General features: G+C 47.3%; 1 protein-coding gene across 5 annotated transcripts in view; it reads right to left on the bottom strand.

Moving 5' to 3' along the window:
* Positions 1-15,603, bottom strand: part of ptpn3 (protein tyrosine phosphatase non-receptor type 3) — a 44,821-nt gene extending 29,218 nt beyond the window's left edge. The window contains exons 1-6 of one of the 5 annotated variants that reach the window (XM_018757207.2): positions 15,462-15,603; positions 6,021-6,175; positions 5,699-5,842; positions 4,080-4,122; positions 3,479-3,557; positions 2,458-2,502 (exon numbers count right to left, since the gene is read on the bottom strand). In XM_018757207.2, the coding sequence (XP_018612723.1) occupies positions 2,458-2,502; positions 3,479-3,557; positions 4,080-4,122; positions 5,699-5,842; positions 6,021-6,158 (449 nt within the window). In that variant the 5' untranslated portion in view covers positions 6,159-6,175; positions 15,462-15,603. Of the gene's footprint in view, positions 1-2,457; positions 2,503-3,478; positions 3,558-4,079; positions 4,123-5,698; positions 5,846-6,020; positions 6,176-15,461 lie in introns of all 5 variants that reach the window. The other 4 variants (XM_018757204.2, XM_018757208.2, XM_029254249.1 and 1 more) reach the window with 4 other exon arrangements.
* Between the last annotated feature and the right edge of the window lie 552 nt (positions 15,604-16,155).

Genomic DNA, 16,155 nt, shown 5'->3' with positions numbered 1-16,155 from the left:
AGCTTCCCTAGGAAGCTGAATGTGGATCATATTTATTTCTTGCCATAATCTAAGCAATCCGTCACTTCAAGGGAGGAATTTATTTTAAAAACGCAGCTCATCATATCCTTGAGGACAAAGAGCATGTGAATGGGATGTAGCGCCTGGAACACAAGAGTCTCCTCCAAACTGACTGCTTCGACTAATGGTAACGCCGACTTCTGATTTTATTTTATCCAAACTCCTTATCTTTCACTGTAAAGCATCCAGAATAGATTTAAAAGTGGACCCTGACACAGAAAATGTAAACTTAGCTTGAGCGCCAATAAAAGAACAGGCACGAGCGCCTGAATATAGAGGAGATGCCCTGATGTAATCTGAAATCAGAGTTCAGAATTTTGTGACACCAGCCCAAGCAGCGACTGTAACGGACATGGAGAAACACGCTCAACGGGTGTGTCATCTGTTGAACAACATGAAACACTGCAAACCATTCATCTGATCCTTGGATAATCATTAAGAAAGAATGACGGCCCACGCCGTCCTTGGCTACGAAGGGGGATCGGCTTCCAGAACAAGGGTCAATCTTATTTTGGATCCATGACTTCTCTTTGGAGGAGGGGTGTGGTGGTGCAGCGGGTTTGGCCAGGTCCTGCTCTCTGGTGGGTCTGGGGTTCGAGTCCCGCTTGGGGTGCCTTGCAATGGACTGGCGTCCCGTCCTGGGCGTGTCCCCTCGCGCTCCAGCCTTGGTCCCTGTGTTGCCGGGTTAGGCTCCGGTTCACTGCGACCCCGCTTGGGATAAGTGGTTTCGGACAGGGTGTGCGTGTGTGTGTGTGTGACTTCTCTTTGGAGCGCTCAGAAATGGAACATAGCTTCTGGTCAACAGGATCGATAGTCAAACCAGCTCTCCAATAATCTAAGCTGCTACGGCATAAAAAGAGCACAGCATAACCGCACGGTAGTCGTGGACAAGCGGCAGTCATGCAATGATGATCATATGATGAAGTTTACGCCCCGGCATCACAAGTGACCTTTTCAGAAACCGGAGGAGGAAAAAAAAAATTTACTCGAAATGATCTGAAATGCGCTCAGCCGAGAGTTTCCTTCTCCTCAAAAGCCTTACTGTGCAGGTCATCATAAAGAAGGAAACGCTCTGAGCAAATCGCCGCAGCAGAGGCTTCGCTGTACCAACAGAGTGATGCAAAAGGCGATGTCACAAGAGCCACGTTGGAGGAAGAGCGTCAAAGTTGAACAACGCGAATCTGCTCATCGGCACGTAAATGAAGCCTGATGGAGGCGAAGAAAGAAATTCCACCCGACTACTTCCGTTCACATCACACACCTGGAGAAACTGCAATAAGCATTTCTAGCAGTTTAACGTTATTCAGCGATTGTGCCGCGGAGAAGTCGGGCGTTCCAGTTCCGGCGATGCCGAGAGAGCGGCGCGAGTTGTTATTTTCCCCGAAGGTGCGCGTTGCTCACGTTGAACTCAACAACAAACGGCTTTTCCCCGGAGCCAACGAGCGAGAGAGAGCCCAAGGGAACGGTCTAAGGGAACAAACACGCTGCTGACTGTACGAGGACGCCCTCCGGGAAAGCGCCCGGCGGTATTTACCAGCCAGCACCTGTACTTCCTCCGGGGTGCGCACATCTACGTTAGAAAGTCGGATTCACGGCAGTAGCGAGAGTTGAACCGAGAGAAGGCAGGTTCCGTAAGGACCTGCTCTGTGTTCCGCACATCTTTTTCAGACTTTCTTTTGTACGCTGTTATACATTTCTAGGCAGATTACTGGATAAAGGCTAATAATATTTTGCTAAATGCATTTCTTACAAAGGTATAATATAACATTTACATTTATCAGATGCTTTTCTCCAAATCAACTTCCAATAAACTCTTATGTAAGTGTTATCAGCCCACACACCTTATTCACTGTGGTGACTTACACTGCTAGATACACTACTTACACTGGGTCACTCATCCATACATCAGTGGAACACACTCTCTCTGTGACACTCACACACTATGGGTCACCAATCCACTTGAACAGCATGTCTTTGGAGTGTGGGAGGAAACCAGAGCACCCAGAGGAAACCCACGCAGACACGGGGAGAACATGCAAACTCCACACAGACTGAGAGGCGATCGAACCCACGTCCTCTCGTACCACCCAGGCGCCGTGAGACAGCAGTGCTACTTGCTGTGTCACCACGCCACCCATATATAATGTAATATATTTATATGCATCATTTATATACATATTTGATTTTCAAAGCAAAGAATTTCTGAATTTAATCTTCAAAGAGTCTGGAAAAATGTGTTTATTGATCCCTCTGGAAAGTTGTTCATACAGCAGCCTTCACAATTATTGGCACCCTTGGTAAAGGTGAACAAAAAAAATGCGGTATAAAACAAACAGCGGCGATAAACAGCCGCATGCATCCACAAAACAACCTACAGTAGAGTATCAGCAGTCTTACCGTCCACTTTGTATATCGCTCCTTATCTGTAGGAAATACAAGTGCCTGAACAAAAGTAAAAACGTGTTAAAAACAGATGCAATAGTTCAAATGTAAGGATTGAACATTAACATGTAACTATATGGCACACATATTAATGCTATGTATGGTGTAAAAAAAAAAAAAGAAATATTGATAGAGGTAATTACAGGCAGCACTCAAAAATATACAACAAGCAGATGTATAAATTTACTGTGTCTCTCCTATATACCTTTAATGTCACATACACCGGGATCCCCACACTCCAAGATTGTTTACTAGAGCACTTCACCTGTGATTTACATTTCCGCATTAAATATTATACACCAAGCAACTTCAAAATTAAATATATACATTCACATGCGTGTAGCATATTTACATTTATTCATTTAACCGACACTTTTCTCCAAAGCAACTTAAAACGTTAAGGTTACAATTATTAACCCATTTATGCAGCTGGGTAATTATTTACTGGAGCAATTTCGGATAGGACCTCGCTCAAGGGTATTACAGCCGAAGGATGCGGCTCTAACCGCTACACTACCAGCCATCCAAAAATCCCAAATCCAATCTGTTTTTTTTTTTTTTTTTTTTAAAAAATACATTTTCACAATGTTTACACACAAACCTACATTTACACTTATTCATTTAGCAGATGCTCGTCTCCGAACAGACTTGCATCTCCGAGAACAATTCGAAAAGTCCATCGCGTCAACAGAAAGAGAAATCAGGATACAGACAAGTGATTCTAAAGCAAAATCCATTTGTCACAATCCCCCATATGAACCAGCAGACATTACATGAGTAGTTGCATAAAGGCTTAATTTCACTTATTATTAGTTATTTAATAAGAGATAATAATTAGCTATTTAACTAGACTTCGCGCTTTTGTATTTTTTTTTTTTTTGACCATAACATCCGATGATGAGATTTTCAAATTAAATGCAGCAGAAACGAATAGAACGCGCAAGGCCGTACAGGAACCGTCCCCGGGGAGGCTCACCGTGTCTTTTCCTGCTGCAGGGAGTTGGGGTCGGCAATGAAGAACCGCACCCTGAAGTTCAGGAGCCACGGGGCGCTCCCTGAAAGCGAGATGACGCACGCGTGTCAGCAGCCATCACAAGGTCACGTCTACGGCGCGCCGCTTGTCGTCGGACGTCCCGTCTATGTTATTTACACTTACATTTATTCATTCGGCGGCACTTTTCTCCGAAGTGACTCGTTAGGCTACTTACGTCAGTTTTACTACATCAGTTCAGCTTAAGTGCCTCGATCAAAGGTACTACAGCAGGACACAGAATTAAAACTCGACTCTTTTGAGTCCAAAGTCGGAGGCTTTAACCGCTGCGCCACCTGCTGCCCCAGTTGGTAAATAACTACAAAAACTTCAGGCCTTATTGTCTGGTACGATGGCTCAAGGTGCGAGTTAAGGTTCCAGCAGCCGATCGTGCGGGTGACCGATCTAAACTAGAAAAGTGATGAAATAAGAAGTGGGAGACAAGGGGCAGCCCGCAGGTTGCAAGGTGAAGCGGCTCCGTCTCCGCGGAACGCGTTCGAATCAACGGTCAATATGTTCATCAGTCGCAATAAGAATTTTTACTCACCCTTAAACTGCTTCTTGACGGCTTTGTGGGGATCAAGCCACCTCTGGACAAATACAAAAATGTATCAAACGTGGTTGAAAAATAAGTTAAACTAACTACTAATTCTTATATAGTTGAGTTCTACAGTTTGCAAGGATAAAAAATATTTTTATCACACTCTTCACTCTGTTCATCACATGTCCAAAATATTTTAAATGGTGCACATAATAAATAACAACATTACAATAAAAGCAATATTAAAACGTGAAGAAATTAAACTTAGAATATTTTTAAAACGACTCCGCTATTTAGAAATAGCGGAAAAACAAAACGGTGGTCACAAAGTTTGTGCAAAATTTCCTCGGTCTTGTTTTGTGCGTCCGATTCGGCTTCGACAGAAACGTCAATCGTTGCTCGAGCGTGTTTGTCTTCTTTCTCCCAGCTTCCCTTATCAAATAATTGGTGGCACACACTGACAAACACTGATTTCTTTCAGCCAGGAGGGGGAAACTGTTCAAAGCTCTTAAGTGGCTGATTAGAACTGGATTATTGCAGCTCTCTGAGGTTCTCATTTTGACATTTATTTTTCGCATCTTATCTCAAGATTTATTGATTTTAATTTCTAACACCCCTGGGCTATTTCCAGCAACAGTCTTTTTTTTTTTTTTTTTCTCCCAGCTACGTAACACCGACAGCCAGCAAAGCGAAGCTGTGGCTCCGATTTGTTCCGATACAGGATCCCGAATTGCTAAGCCGACACGGGAAGCTGCGACTGAATAAAAAAAATTAAAGGAAATACTAAAAAATACTGGACTGCGGACTTCTGAAAACTACTAAAAAATTTTTACTGCAGTTCTCGTAAACCTTACCGACTTTTTTTTTTTTGCAGCGGTCAGTTATGTCAAGACGGGTGCTTTACATTTTCCCTTAGTGCTTACATGACTTACAAGGGCGCAACGAGACGTCGGGCGTCATATCAGTTCGGTTATTCTCATTTACCAAATTCAACATTTATTTTACCGAAACACTCCCTGAAATAAAAGAGTGTATTTGTGATGGACTTTTTCGTACCTGATTCTAGGGTATGTAAACTTCTGATATCTGAAGTGCAAAAAATAACCGCAGTAACTCAAAACTGGGGGTTGGACAAAAAGAACATTCATTCATTATATTAATCATTATTATTATCGTTATATCATACTGACTACATTAATTGTATTTAGATGTACTGGATGGGGACACGGTGGCGCAGTGGGTTGGACCACGGTCCTGCTCTCCGGTGAATCTGGGGTTCGAGTCCCGCTTGGGGTGCCTTGCAATGGACTGGCGTCCCGTCCCGGGTGTCCCCTCCCCCCACTCCAGCCTTGGGCCCCGTGTTGCCGGGTTAGACTCCGGTTTGCCGCGACCCCCCTCGGGACAAGCGATTATAGACATTGTGTGTAGATGTACTTGTATTTAACCCTCTCAGGCCCAAACTAATTCAGTATTAGTAGGCAATTATTGATACTGGGCACTAAGTGATGCTAATTTGCAACGCCTCCTGCAGAGGGTTAAAATAAATATCTTTAACGAGAATTTCCTCGAAAAGGACTCAACTTTCACCGTCCTTCACGATCAAAAAACGAAGAAAGAACACACACCGCCGAAACGCCGAGAGGCCTGGCAGGCGACAGGCTTACGGCGGAGTCCGCCGGCTCCTCGGCGAGCTGCAGGCCGAAGAGCTCTCTCTCCGGCAGACCCACGTGGTTAAAGGCCGCATCCAGCAGCGAGTGACCGTCATCCTGCTTCTGTGAGAAAAACATGAAGCGCAGAACAATTACAGACCCGTTAAACAGTCAGCCGTGCGGTCGCGCAACATCCCGGAGCGTTGTTCATCGAGTGCCGACCCAAAAGCGAGCGGCGATGCGGCACAGGAGCGAGGCGTGCGCGAGAAAGAGCGGCTCACGAAACGGAAGAACTCACGCTGATCTTGAAGCTGCGAGCGGTGCCATCCAGGAAGCGAACGTCACAGACCGCGTCAGCCTTCGTCTTCTCCTTGGACAGCTCGGGCGAGCCCGCGTTGCTGATCCGCCCGCCGAAAACAGGCAGCCTGGAATTCATCGCGACAGACGACGAACCTGTCGAAGGCGATGGAGGAGAATACAAAGGTAACTCTTCTTTATGTTAATTTTAAGGGTTCATAAAGTCCACTGCAATGCGGTTAAGTTACATTTATTCAGCCCAGGGGGGGCGCGGTGGCGCAGTGGGTTGGACCACAGTCCTGCTCTCCGGTGGGTCTGGGGTTCGAGTCCCGCTTGGGGTGCCTTGTGATGGACTGGCGTCCCGTCCTGGGTGCGTCCCCTCCCCCTCCGGCCCTATGCCCTGTGTTGCCGGGTAGGCTCCGGTTCCCCGCGACCCCGTATGGGACAAGCGGTTCAGAAGATGTGTGTGTGTATAGCTGGGGTTTTTTTTTTTTTTTTTTTATTACTGGAGCGATTTAGGGTAAGCACCTTGCTCAAGGGTACCATAGGCAGAGGTGGGGATCAAACCCACAACCCTAGGATCCAAAGGCTGCAGCTCTAAGCACTATGCTACCAGCTGACACTCAAAAGCACTTAAAATCACGAAGTTGGTAGTCTGTTCGCCTCCTTGACGCGTACAGGCAGCTGCTACATATATTCATATATTTTAATCCTTTTCATAAATATGAACAAATCTCACTTGGGTAATCAGAACGTTCAATAAAATCGTTTTAAATTTGTAAATGTAACGACCCATGTGCGCAACACATCTCGACAGTGCGCCCAATAGCAGCGTCCTGTCCTGGGTACACTCGGGAAACGCTACAACTTCCTTTACTACCCTCTTCCACGCACCGAGGGACGGAAATCCCTTCCGACCCGGGCGGCTCAAACGGCACTCGGATCCGAACGTCCGACAGCCGCGACAAGCGGCCGAATTCCCTCGCGCTCCGATGCCCAGAGGCCAAGTCCTTAAACGATGTTTTGTGGTTATGTTACAGTATTGGGCCAATTATAACATCTGAAATGAGGCCAGGGAATACAATACACACACACACAGGGTGAAATAACTTGCCCCAAGCAGGGTTGCGGCGAACCGGAGCCTAACCCGGCAACACAGGGCGTAAGGCCAGAGGGGGAGGGGACACACCCAGGACGGGACGCCAGTCCGTCTCAAGGCACCCCGAGCGGGACTCGAACCCCAGCCCCACCGGAGAGCAGGACCCCGTCAAACCCGCTGCGCCACCGCTCCACCAAGCACTTTATCGCTTTCAACCAGTCCTTCTTCAGTTTTCAAGGTCACACGCCGCACGTGCAGAACATTTTTCCGGAAAGAAAAACGCCTCCAAGATTCGCGTTAAGATGACAGAACCACCAGCTCTGCCATCCTCATCAAACTACAGCGAGAGGCTGCGAAACCGTATCCCACAATCGTAATTTTCCAGGCTCTTTAGCGGGCTGTTCCCTCGGGTCCGCGAAACGGCCGCAACGCCGTAAAATACGGCCCATTAAAAAACCGTCGAGATGTTTACTGGTCCGGCGGAAGGAAAAGTAGAATCGCGACAACCGGAACGGCGAGGACGAGCGGAGCGGCGGCGAACGTCGGCGTCGACGGCGCAGACGAAAACCACCGACAACTTGTACACCCTTGAGAGCCAGGAGATACTCTGAAGGGGAGCGCTTGGCAGAGCCGCGACGAAAGAGCCGGGAGAGCTTCTCCGAAGCAGTGACGTCTCCACGCAAATGAAGATCGGAGCCGGTGTCGGAGCGTTCAAGGACGCTACGTGAATGCGAGAGTTGGGAAAACACAGGGACTCCTTCGAACCGCGGCGGAGGAGGCTTCTAAGAATACCGCAGTCCTTCGGAAAAACAAACGGACGGATGCCGGACCGAATCTGGCCGGAACTCCCGTCGGAAGCACAAATGACGACTATGAGGTTACTGTACTTTGAACGTACCGCGGTAAAATCCGATGTCCTCCGAAAGCCCGCGACGTGTGGGAAAGGAGAAACCGTCCGGTGGCTAGACGGAGGGTCTCGATCACAGTGACAATGGACGCGCCCTTGTAAACGCTGAGGGTAAAACTTTCCGGAGGCCAAGTATGGGGTCGCGTAGAGGTGCCGTAGACCAGATGGCGCTTGGCAGCAGCTCTGATGCCGTTCTTCCAGTTTCGTACGCAGACAGCAATCGTCTTCCGTCATCATCACCGCCACTTACATTTGCTCTTTTAGCCGACACTTTTCCCCAAAGCAACTTGGAGTTAAGTTACTTACGTTCATTTATTTTGCGGACGCTTTTCTCAAAGCGACTTCCAACAAACTTCGTAGCGTCATCAGCCCACACACCTTATTCACCGTGGTGACTTACACCGCTAGATACACTACTTACAATGGGTCACTCATCCGTACACCAGTGGAACACACCCTCTCCGTCACTCACGCACTATGGGGGAACCTGAACAGCATGTCTTTGGAGTGTGGGAGGAAACCAGAGCACCCGGAAGAAAGCCTACTTACAGATATTCAGCAGGGTAATTTTAGAGTAAGTGTATCGCTCAAGGGTACTACAGGTGGAAGTGGGGATCAAACCTGCAACCTCTGGATCCACAGAGTGTGACCCTAACCACTACGCTACCAGCTGGTACTCCAACGAAGTTAATAAAAGTCACAGATACTGCGAGCGACATTTTGCCAGCATGTTCAGCACGGAATCTTTTTCAGCAGTACTGTCTATGAGTAGGAGGCCGGTGAATATTTTATAAGTCCAAAACATGAATAATGTTGTAACTGTCACAGTAACATTCAGGCCTTATATAATTCAGACTGCATTTATTTTCAGGTGCGCAAGGTTTTCACGAAAAATATCAACACGGTTAACTTGAAACACGGGAAATTAATATTTGCGATTTATTTAGAATTCCTGCACTGGTATAATAGAGAATAACTTCTTTAATGACTATGACAAGAAGGTCAAAGGTAAAGTTCAAGGAGAGGGCCAGAGACACTTGAGACCACAGATTTGCATTAAAAAAGGCTGTCTCATTTTTCACACAAGCAAGATTCTGTTAAATTGTTTAAAAAAAAAAAAAAAAAAAAAATTAATAGTTAAAATAAAGAGAAATATTGTAAAAGTGTACAAAATCATACTATATGTATAATGTACGGTAAATATCTGTTTTGTTCAGGCATTCTCTCTCCTTTTGTCTGAGACCAGGAGAGGGACGTACGGCCGAATACTGTGAGGACGCTGCGCGAGAGCTCGGGATGAATCCGTGCGTCATCCGAGGGCCCCGCATCCTCCTCCTCCCCACTCGACTATCGTATAAAACTATTGCTGGCCGTCTCGCTGAAGCTGCCCCGTCGTCAGTCTGCCACTAACAATAGAGGCAAACAAAAATCAGCCTGGAACGCATAGTGTGCGTTTTCTGCTTAAACACACACGCAGTCTGAAACCGCTTGTCCCAAGCGGGGGTCGCGGCGAACCGGAGCCTAACCCGGCAACGCAGGGCGTGGGGCCGGATGGGGAGGGGACGCACCCGGGACGGGACGCCAGTCCGTCGCGAGGCACCCCGAGCGGGACTCGAACCCGAGACCCACCGGAGAGCGGGACCCGGCCAAGCCCGCCGTACCACCGCGCCCCCCTCTGCTAAAACACCAAAATTAGAACTATTCCGTCAATCTTGAAGCTAATTTCAGAACTATTCATCATCACATTTCTTAAATGTTTTGTTCTAGCTTTAACTAAAGCATGTACACATACCTATTCTGAGTCAGCATCCGCTAAATATGCCGTTTCAATTAAACAAAAGGGGGGGTGACTGTAGAACGGGATTTGAAACCTGAGCCTATATACAGGAGGAAGAGCCTGAAAACAACTCCTTCAGACAGGAAGGAAAGGATCCCAAACACACTCGCCCACACTCCCCCTTACACCCTGGCGAAGCACATGCTTTAGACAGCCTGAGTTTGGACATGTTTGCGGCTCTCCGACTCCCTCCGCCTTACGACGAGGAGCCATTGCCCAGGAGAACGACAAGAATGTCAAATATTTCTGAGCTAAGTACACCCACGAGGACTCGAACCCGTCGCCAGCCCGCCCTTCCCCTCCGTCGGCTGCCGCGGGCCCCCCGCGAACTCGGCACGTCTCGCCCTCCGCGCGGGGCCGCCCGGCTCCACGGCGGCGCTTCGGACGCCGCGCTTCGTCGTCCGACGCGAACGCCGTTCTGCAACGGTTTAGAGGTACGGCAAGCGGGATGTTTTCCCCGCCTTGACTCGCTGCCGTGCGCGACGACGTTCGGAGCGGCGTTTTCGTTTCATCCTTTCACAACCTGCCCGCGTTACCCGTTAAAGCACCTGCATTTACCTTATATCGCTTCTCTTTCGTTTGTCGCTTAAAGCAAACCCTTTTATAAAGCTTCTTGTATAAAAAAAACACTATGGGAGACATCTGTTTCAATAATAATTTCTGAAAACCAAAGATATTATTAATTGTCACACTCATTAAAATACTTGGGGGACTCCAGAAATAAGATGAGCAAGGCAAAGTACACCATCTCAATGAAAATTATTAAAAATTTGGTCACCAGGCTTTTTTTTTTTTTTTAATGAGATTATAAATACATGTGTTATGTATCAATCAGTATTTTTCTTTTTTTTTTTTTTTAAGCAAAATCATTCCACTGATTAGTACATCATTTCAGTTTGCGAAAGGCTGTAGCCTAAGCCACCCCCGGTCCCAAGGGAAGGGCCAAGAATAACCAGCTGTTAAGAAACAAGCGCTAGGTGCGGCCAATAATCTCAGGATGGAAACGTCGGCGTGAGACTAAGAGTAACTGAGTAGAGGGAATTTTCTAACTTCCCAGAAAGTTGCAGTTATGGTAGAACGTCGACGCCTCTCCTTCTGTCGATGTAACGCGCTCTTTCTATTTTTCTGCGAAATGAACGTCGCTTTGGAGAAAAGCATCTCCTAAATTAATAAATGTAAATGACAATGTATTGTTTGTATGCTTTTCCCTTTTTTTTTTAAAAAATTTTTTACATCCCGCCTCTGAGCCAATAAGCCATTTCCTTTAGCTCTCTGAATTATGCTACTATGTGTTTTTTTTGGGGGGTAAATAATAACAGGATATAGGAAACATAAACTCGGCATTCGCCACCTCACACCTGCTCGCTCGATGGATCACACGCCCTCGTATTTCCGACATATTTCCGGCAGCCAGATCCGAGTAATGCGCAATTCGCTTATGTCGCGTTAGTCATTTGAATCTTTTAACCCCCTTAGAACCCCATCGCTATAACCCTCACTTCACAAATTTCTTGCACCGATCCAGTAAAACTTTCCATTTCTTTCATTCCGCTCACAAACGAGCCAAATCCGACTCCGAATCCGTGTGGGGTTTTCACGTTCTCCACCTTGGCGTTGGCACCTGAGCCAAAGCACCTGGTAGGACCCACCTGACAGGTAAGACTCCAACAATTTCGCTGGCGATCCCTTGATTCCAGGCCTTTCAAGAGACTGAAGTGCAATGCGGTGGTTGACAGCAGCGGAGCGTCGGTATTTATTCTAGCTAAACTTTAATTAAGGGTTTGTTTCTGGAGAATTAACTTCATGAGCGGAACTTCAAAGAAATAACATCACATATAGTCCTGATTTTAGCTCATCTCCGTACAGTATCAAATTTTGCAAAATATGCAGATTTTGTGTGTTACTTGTTTCCCAGTTATTTATTCTCCTCCTCCATGTTTGGTAAGAATTATTACATCTCCTTTAAGGCCTTTTTCAGGGGCTCTTGCTTATACATTCATTTTACATTTATTCATTAATTTAGCAGATGCTTCGTACGTCTCGGAGAATACGACGCGTGCTTTACATTAGGAGAAAGAGACATGGTTGCGGACGTGCGATTCTTAAGTGCAGTTAGTTTGTTTCTTTCCACCATATGAACCTATGTTCATCACATGAGTGAACACACACACACACACACACACTTTGTGCCATGTGCTTCCACGGGGCGTCGACAGCATCACTTCATCGCCTGCAAACTGCACTCGACACGCCTACTACTGCGATCCTGTTTAATTTATACACAGCGGCGACTTCTTACTTTTCCTCCGTTTGTTCGTTTAAAGGTATCAAAGGCAGAATGGAAGCGGAAAAGACGACAACCTGAAAAGGGCCGCATGGTTTAATTACATCACAGTGGACCACATTAGTCACTACTGCCATCATTTCTTAAGCAGAAATAGTCATGATGAGATTGTCTTTTTCAGTCTATATCAGAGGTGTGCAGTGGGGACCCACTGAATAATAGTGCTCAAATAAACAAAAGATTTTTTTTAAAAAACATAATGCTTCTCTTGGCTCTGGTACGGTGGAATGATCACCCACTCCTCCTCAGAACTGCTGAATCTCATTCAAGAATGGTCCTGAAGCATCTCGTTCAGACCCATTTCTCTACTGATCTCCCGCATACGCAGCATTTGCACTACATTTGCCCTCACGATCACCTCTGCATTTCCTATCGGTTCTATACACAACTGCTCACGTAATGCATGCGGGCAAAAACGGTGGTGCTGGACAAACTTAACTGCGCTTTGACTGCCACCCATCTGCATCCGTAACTATCCGGTGGCGAAATAAACTTTTGTTCACTCCGAGTTGCATGTCACTTCGGAGAAAAGCATTTGCTAGATAAATAAACGTAAATGTAAGCAGGGTACAGGCTAATCGCATCTTTAGTCTATACCGTCGGTCAGCTTCATATTTCAGTTGCGACCACTATGCCTTCGCCTTGTCCCCTACTTATCTCCTAGTGTTATCCATTCAAACATTCAAAGCCAACGAAAACATTATGTTTGAGTCTTAATGATTGCAAATAAACTTTTCCTCGAGATGTTTACAGTGCAATATTTTCACTGGGACACATTATGACGCCCTTGTGTCTTCGACGCGCAGACCTCTGCAGTCCGTTTTTAAAGCTGCGGTCCTACCAGCATTTCGCTTTATAAAGTGCATGTACCTGAGCTGCACAATAATATGAAAAAATGTCACAAACCAAATCTGACTTTGTTTCTGAGATGAAAAAGATTCACTCATGGAAACGTACCAATAAAAGCATGTGATGGGGGGGGGGGGGGGGGGGGGCTTCTGCCTAACAGACCGATATCTGTGCCAACTTTGTGCCGCTTAAAAGAATGTCTCCTAAACAGAGCACAGCGTGTGTGTCTTATTGCTCCGTCTCCAGTTTATTTCAGCACATTCTCACAACGTTGAAGGAAACCATGCAAAATATTTCATGCCGCTGGTGGAGGAATACTGCTGAAACAGACATTCTTCGATACCTACGTTCAGAACAAACCTGAACAATAACTACTGCAATACCATGGAGATGTGCATAATGGCGTGGTAACAATGTACCTAACCCTAAAGGACAGCCGTGATGTATTTAATTCCCTGCTCTGGTTACACACACAAAAAACACTTCTACTTCCATAGAATTACAATCACATTTATTTATTTAGCAGATACTTTTCTCCAAAGCGACTTCCAACAAACTATGTAGTGTTCCCAGCTCACACACCTTATTCACCGTGGTGACTTACACTGCTAGATACACTACTTACACTGACTCACTCATCCATACATCAGCGGAACATACTCTCTTTGTCACTCACACACTGCGAGGGAACCTGACCAGCATGTCTTTGGAGTGTGGGAGGAAACCAGAGCACCCGGAAGAAACCCACGCAGACACGGGGAGAACACGCAAACTCCACACAAACTGAGCGGGGATCAAACCCACGTCCTCCTGCACCACCCAGGCGCTGTGAGACAGCAGCGCTATTCGCTGTGCCAACCCTTAATTTAAAATTAAATAGCTATAACCTTATAAATCTGAATATTAGGATGCAGGGTGTACTTACCACAAACCCCCTTTATTTCCTTCAGAAGTGTGTATTTAAATGCATGGTTAGCAGGGTTAGTTGGCAAAGTTATACCATACTGAAAACGCAATAAGCTTGCACGTAAAGAATCACTCACACACACACACTGTCTTAAGCCGCTTGTCCCAAGCGGGGTCGCGGCGAGCCGGAGCCTAACCCGGCAACACAGGGCGCAAGGCCGGAGGGGGAGGGGACACCCAGGACGGGACGCCAGTCTGTCGCAAGGCATCCCAAGCGGGACTCGAACCCCAGACCCAGAGAGAAGGCACAGGCCAGACCCGCTGCGAGACCGCACCCCCTCCACACAATGAACCCTTATCCAAAATTTACTGCATATTCCAAAACACTTCCTTATACTGCCACTGCAGAATAGGGTTGAATGTATAATACATGCCTGTTTATGTGTAGTGTGGACAAAAAGCACACCGACTGTCACTGCCCCTTGCTTGCTTTTAAAATACATCTTTAAAACCTGTTAAAATGCATGGTTAGCAAAGTTTAACGAATGAAGTGCACTGAGAGCACACATAATTAATCATTTTCCAAAATGTACCGCATGTTTCAAAACTTATGGGGGGGGGGGGGGAGTCTATTCTTTGCGATCCTAAATGAAACTCGCTGGAATGTGAAATATCCGCTTATTTATGGGTGACACGTGCTCATATCAGTCAGAAAAAACACACACACACACACACACACACACACACACACACACCCCTTGTTTTATCCACACTAATCGATGGAATGGAATGTTTGAAAGTACACTCAGCAAAACATGCAAAAACTTAAAAAAAAAAAAAAAACAAAAAAACAAAACAAACTTCCGTCAGCAGTGCATACGAATAATAAATATAATATTCACATTAAACTTCGTCTGATGTGGTCGGAAGGCTGCAAGCAAAGGGCACGTGCAGGTACTGACACCAGGAAAGTGTCCAAAAGTCTGAAAAATGGACGATAACAATAACAATAATAATAATAATAAAATAATAATAAAAGTAGAATGCAGAACTGTAAACAGCCACCAGGAGCCGCGAGGAAACAGATCGGATCGCGTCCTTCGCGCAGATCGCAGCTCATCGTGTGTCCAGGAGAAGCGCAGTACGGACGGCGCGTAAACGCGGCAGTAAACGCTGTGAAGCTGAAGATCCGATCGGCGCGCAGCACCTGGTCGGAACGGAGCGGAGCACAGCAACGTTTGCCGCACTTACACACGGAATCCGAGCAGAGACTCTCGCAGTCCAGTTTAGTGCGAGCAGTTCCAAACTTCCCAAGTTCAGCAGTGACACACAGACTGAGCGCTAAGCGAGCGACTCTCTCTCCCCGCTCAAGTTCACTTGTGTTTCGCGGCGATCCGCCACTTCGGACGTCGTGACGTGTCGCCGATCGATCCGAGCGAGTCCCACTCCGTCCCTCCCGTCCGAACTAAGTAAGTAGTAAGTTCAGGTGTGCTGACATACCTTACCTGTCGGGCGCGGCGCCGTAAAGAAGCGCCCGTCTCGTCTCGCTCGACGATCGCCGCCCCGCAGACGGATCCATACGAGGGGGGAACAGGTGTGGACGCACACTGAGTGAGGAAGCTGCCCTGCCTGCGCTTCTCGACGCCCCGCCTCCTCCTCCTCCTCCTCCCCGAACCTCTTCCCGGTTCCCGAGTCGCGCACGGCGCAGCTCGGCGCACTTCGGCTCCGCTCGGAGACGCGTCCCAGTCCCGTCCCGTCCCTTCCCGTCCCGTCCCGGCGCGTGGGCGGCTCGAGTCGAGGAAGTGCGTGTTTCGCCGCCCTTTCTTTCACACGTATCCCGCGACAGATCGCTGTACTAGCTGTACCGTCGTCGCGTCCCCCCCCCTCGGCCGCTTTTAACTCAGTTTTATTATTATAATTTGGAAACGCAACACAGCGAGCGAACGGCGCGGTGATCCGACGCTCGAGCCTCGAGTCTCGCGCTTTTCCTCGTGCCTCGTGAGTCGTGTCCGTCCGTCCGTCCGCCGCCTTTGTTTATGACTTAGAGTGAGTGTCGGATACGCTGTGTGGCACAGTCGCGCGCTACTGCTCATGTGCAGTCACAGTACTCGGAGTCAGTGTGGGAGGAAACCAGAGCGCCTGGAGGAAGCCCATGTGAGCGCGTGGAGAACGTACAAACTCTGTGCGGCCTGAA

This window comes from Scleropages formosus, chromosome 8 (assembly GCF_900964775.1).
Source record: "Scleropages formosus chromosome 8, fSclFor1.1, whole genome shotgun sequence".
Taxonomy (NCBI): domain Eukaryota; kingdom Metazoa; phylum Chordata; class Actinopteri; order Osteoglossiformes; family Osteoglossidae; genus Scleropages; species Scleropages formosus.
The sequence above is the reverse complement of the archived record's forward strand: the minus strand, read 5'-3'. Positions and strand labels throughout refer to the sequence as shown.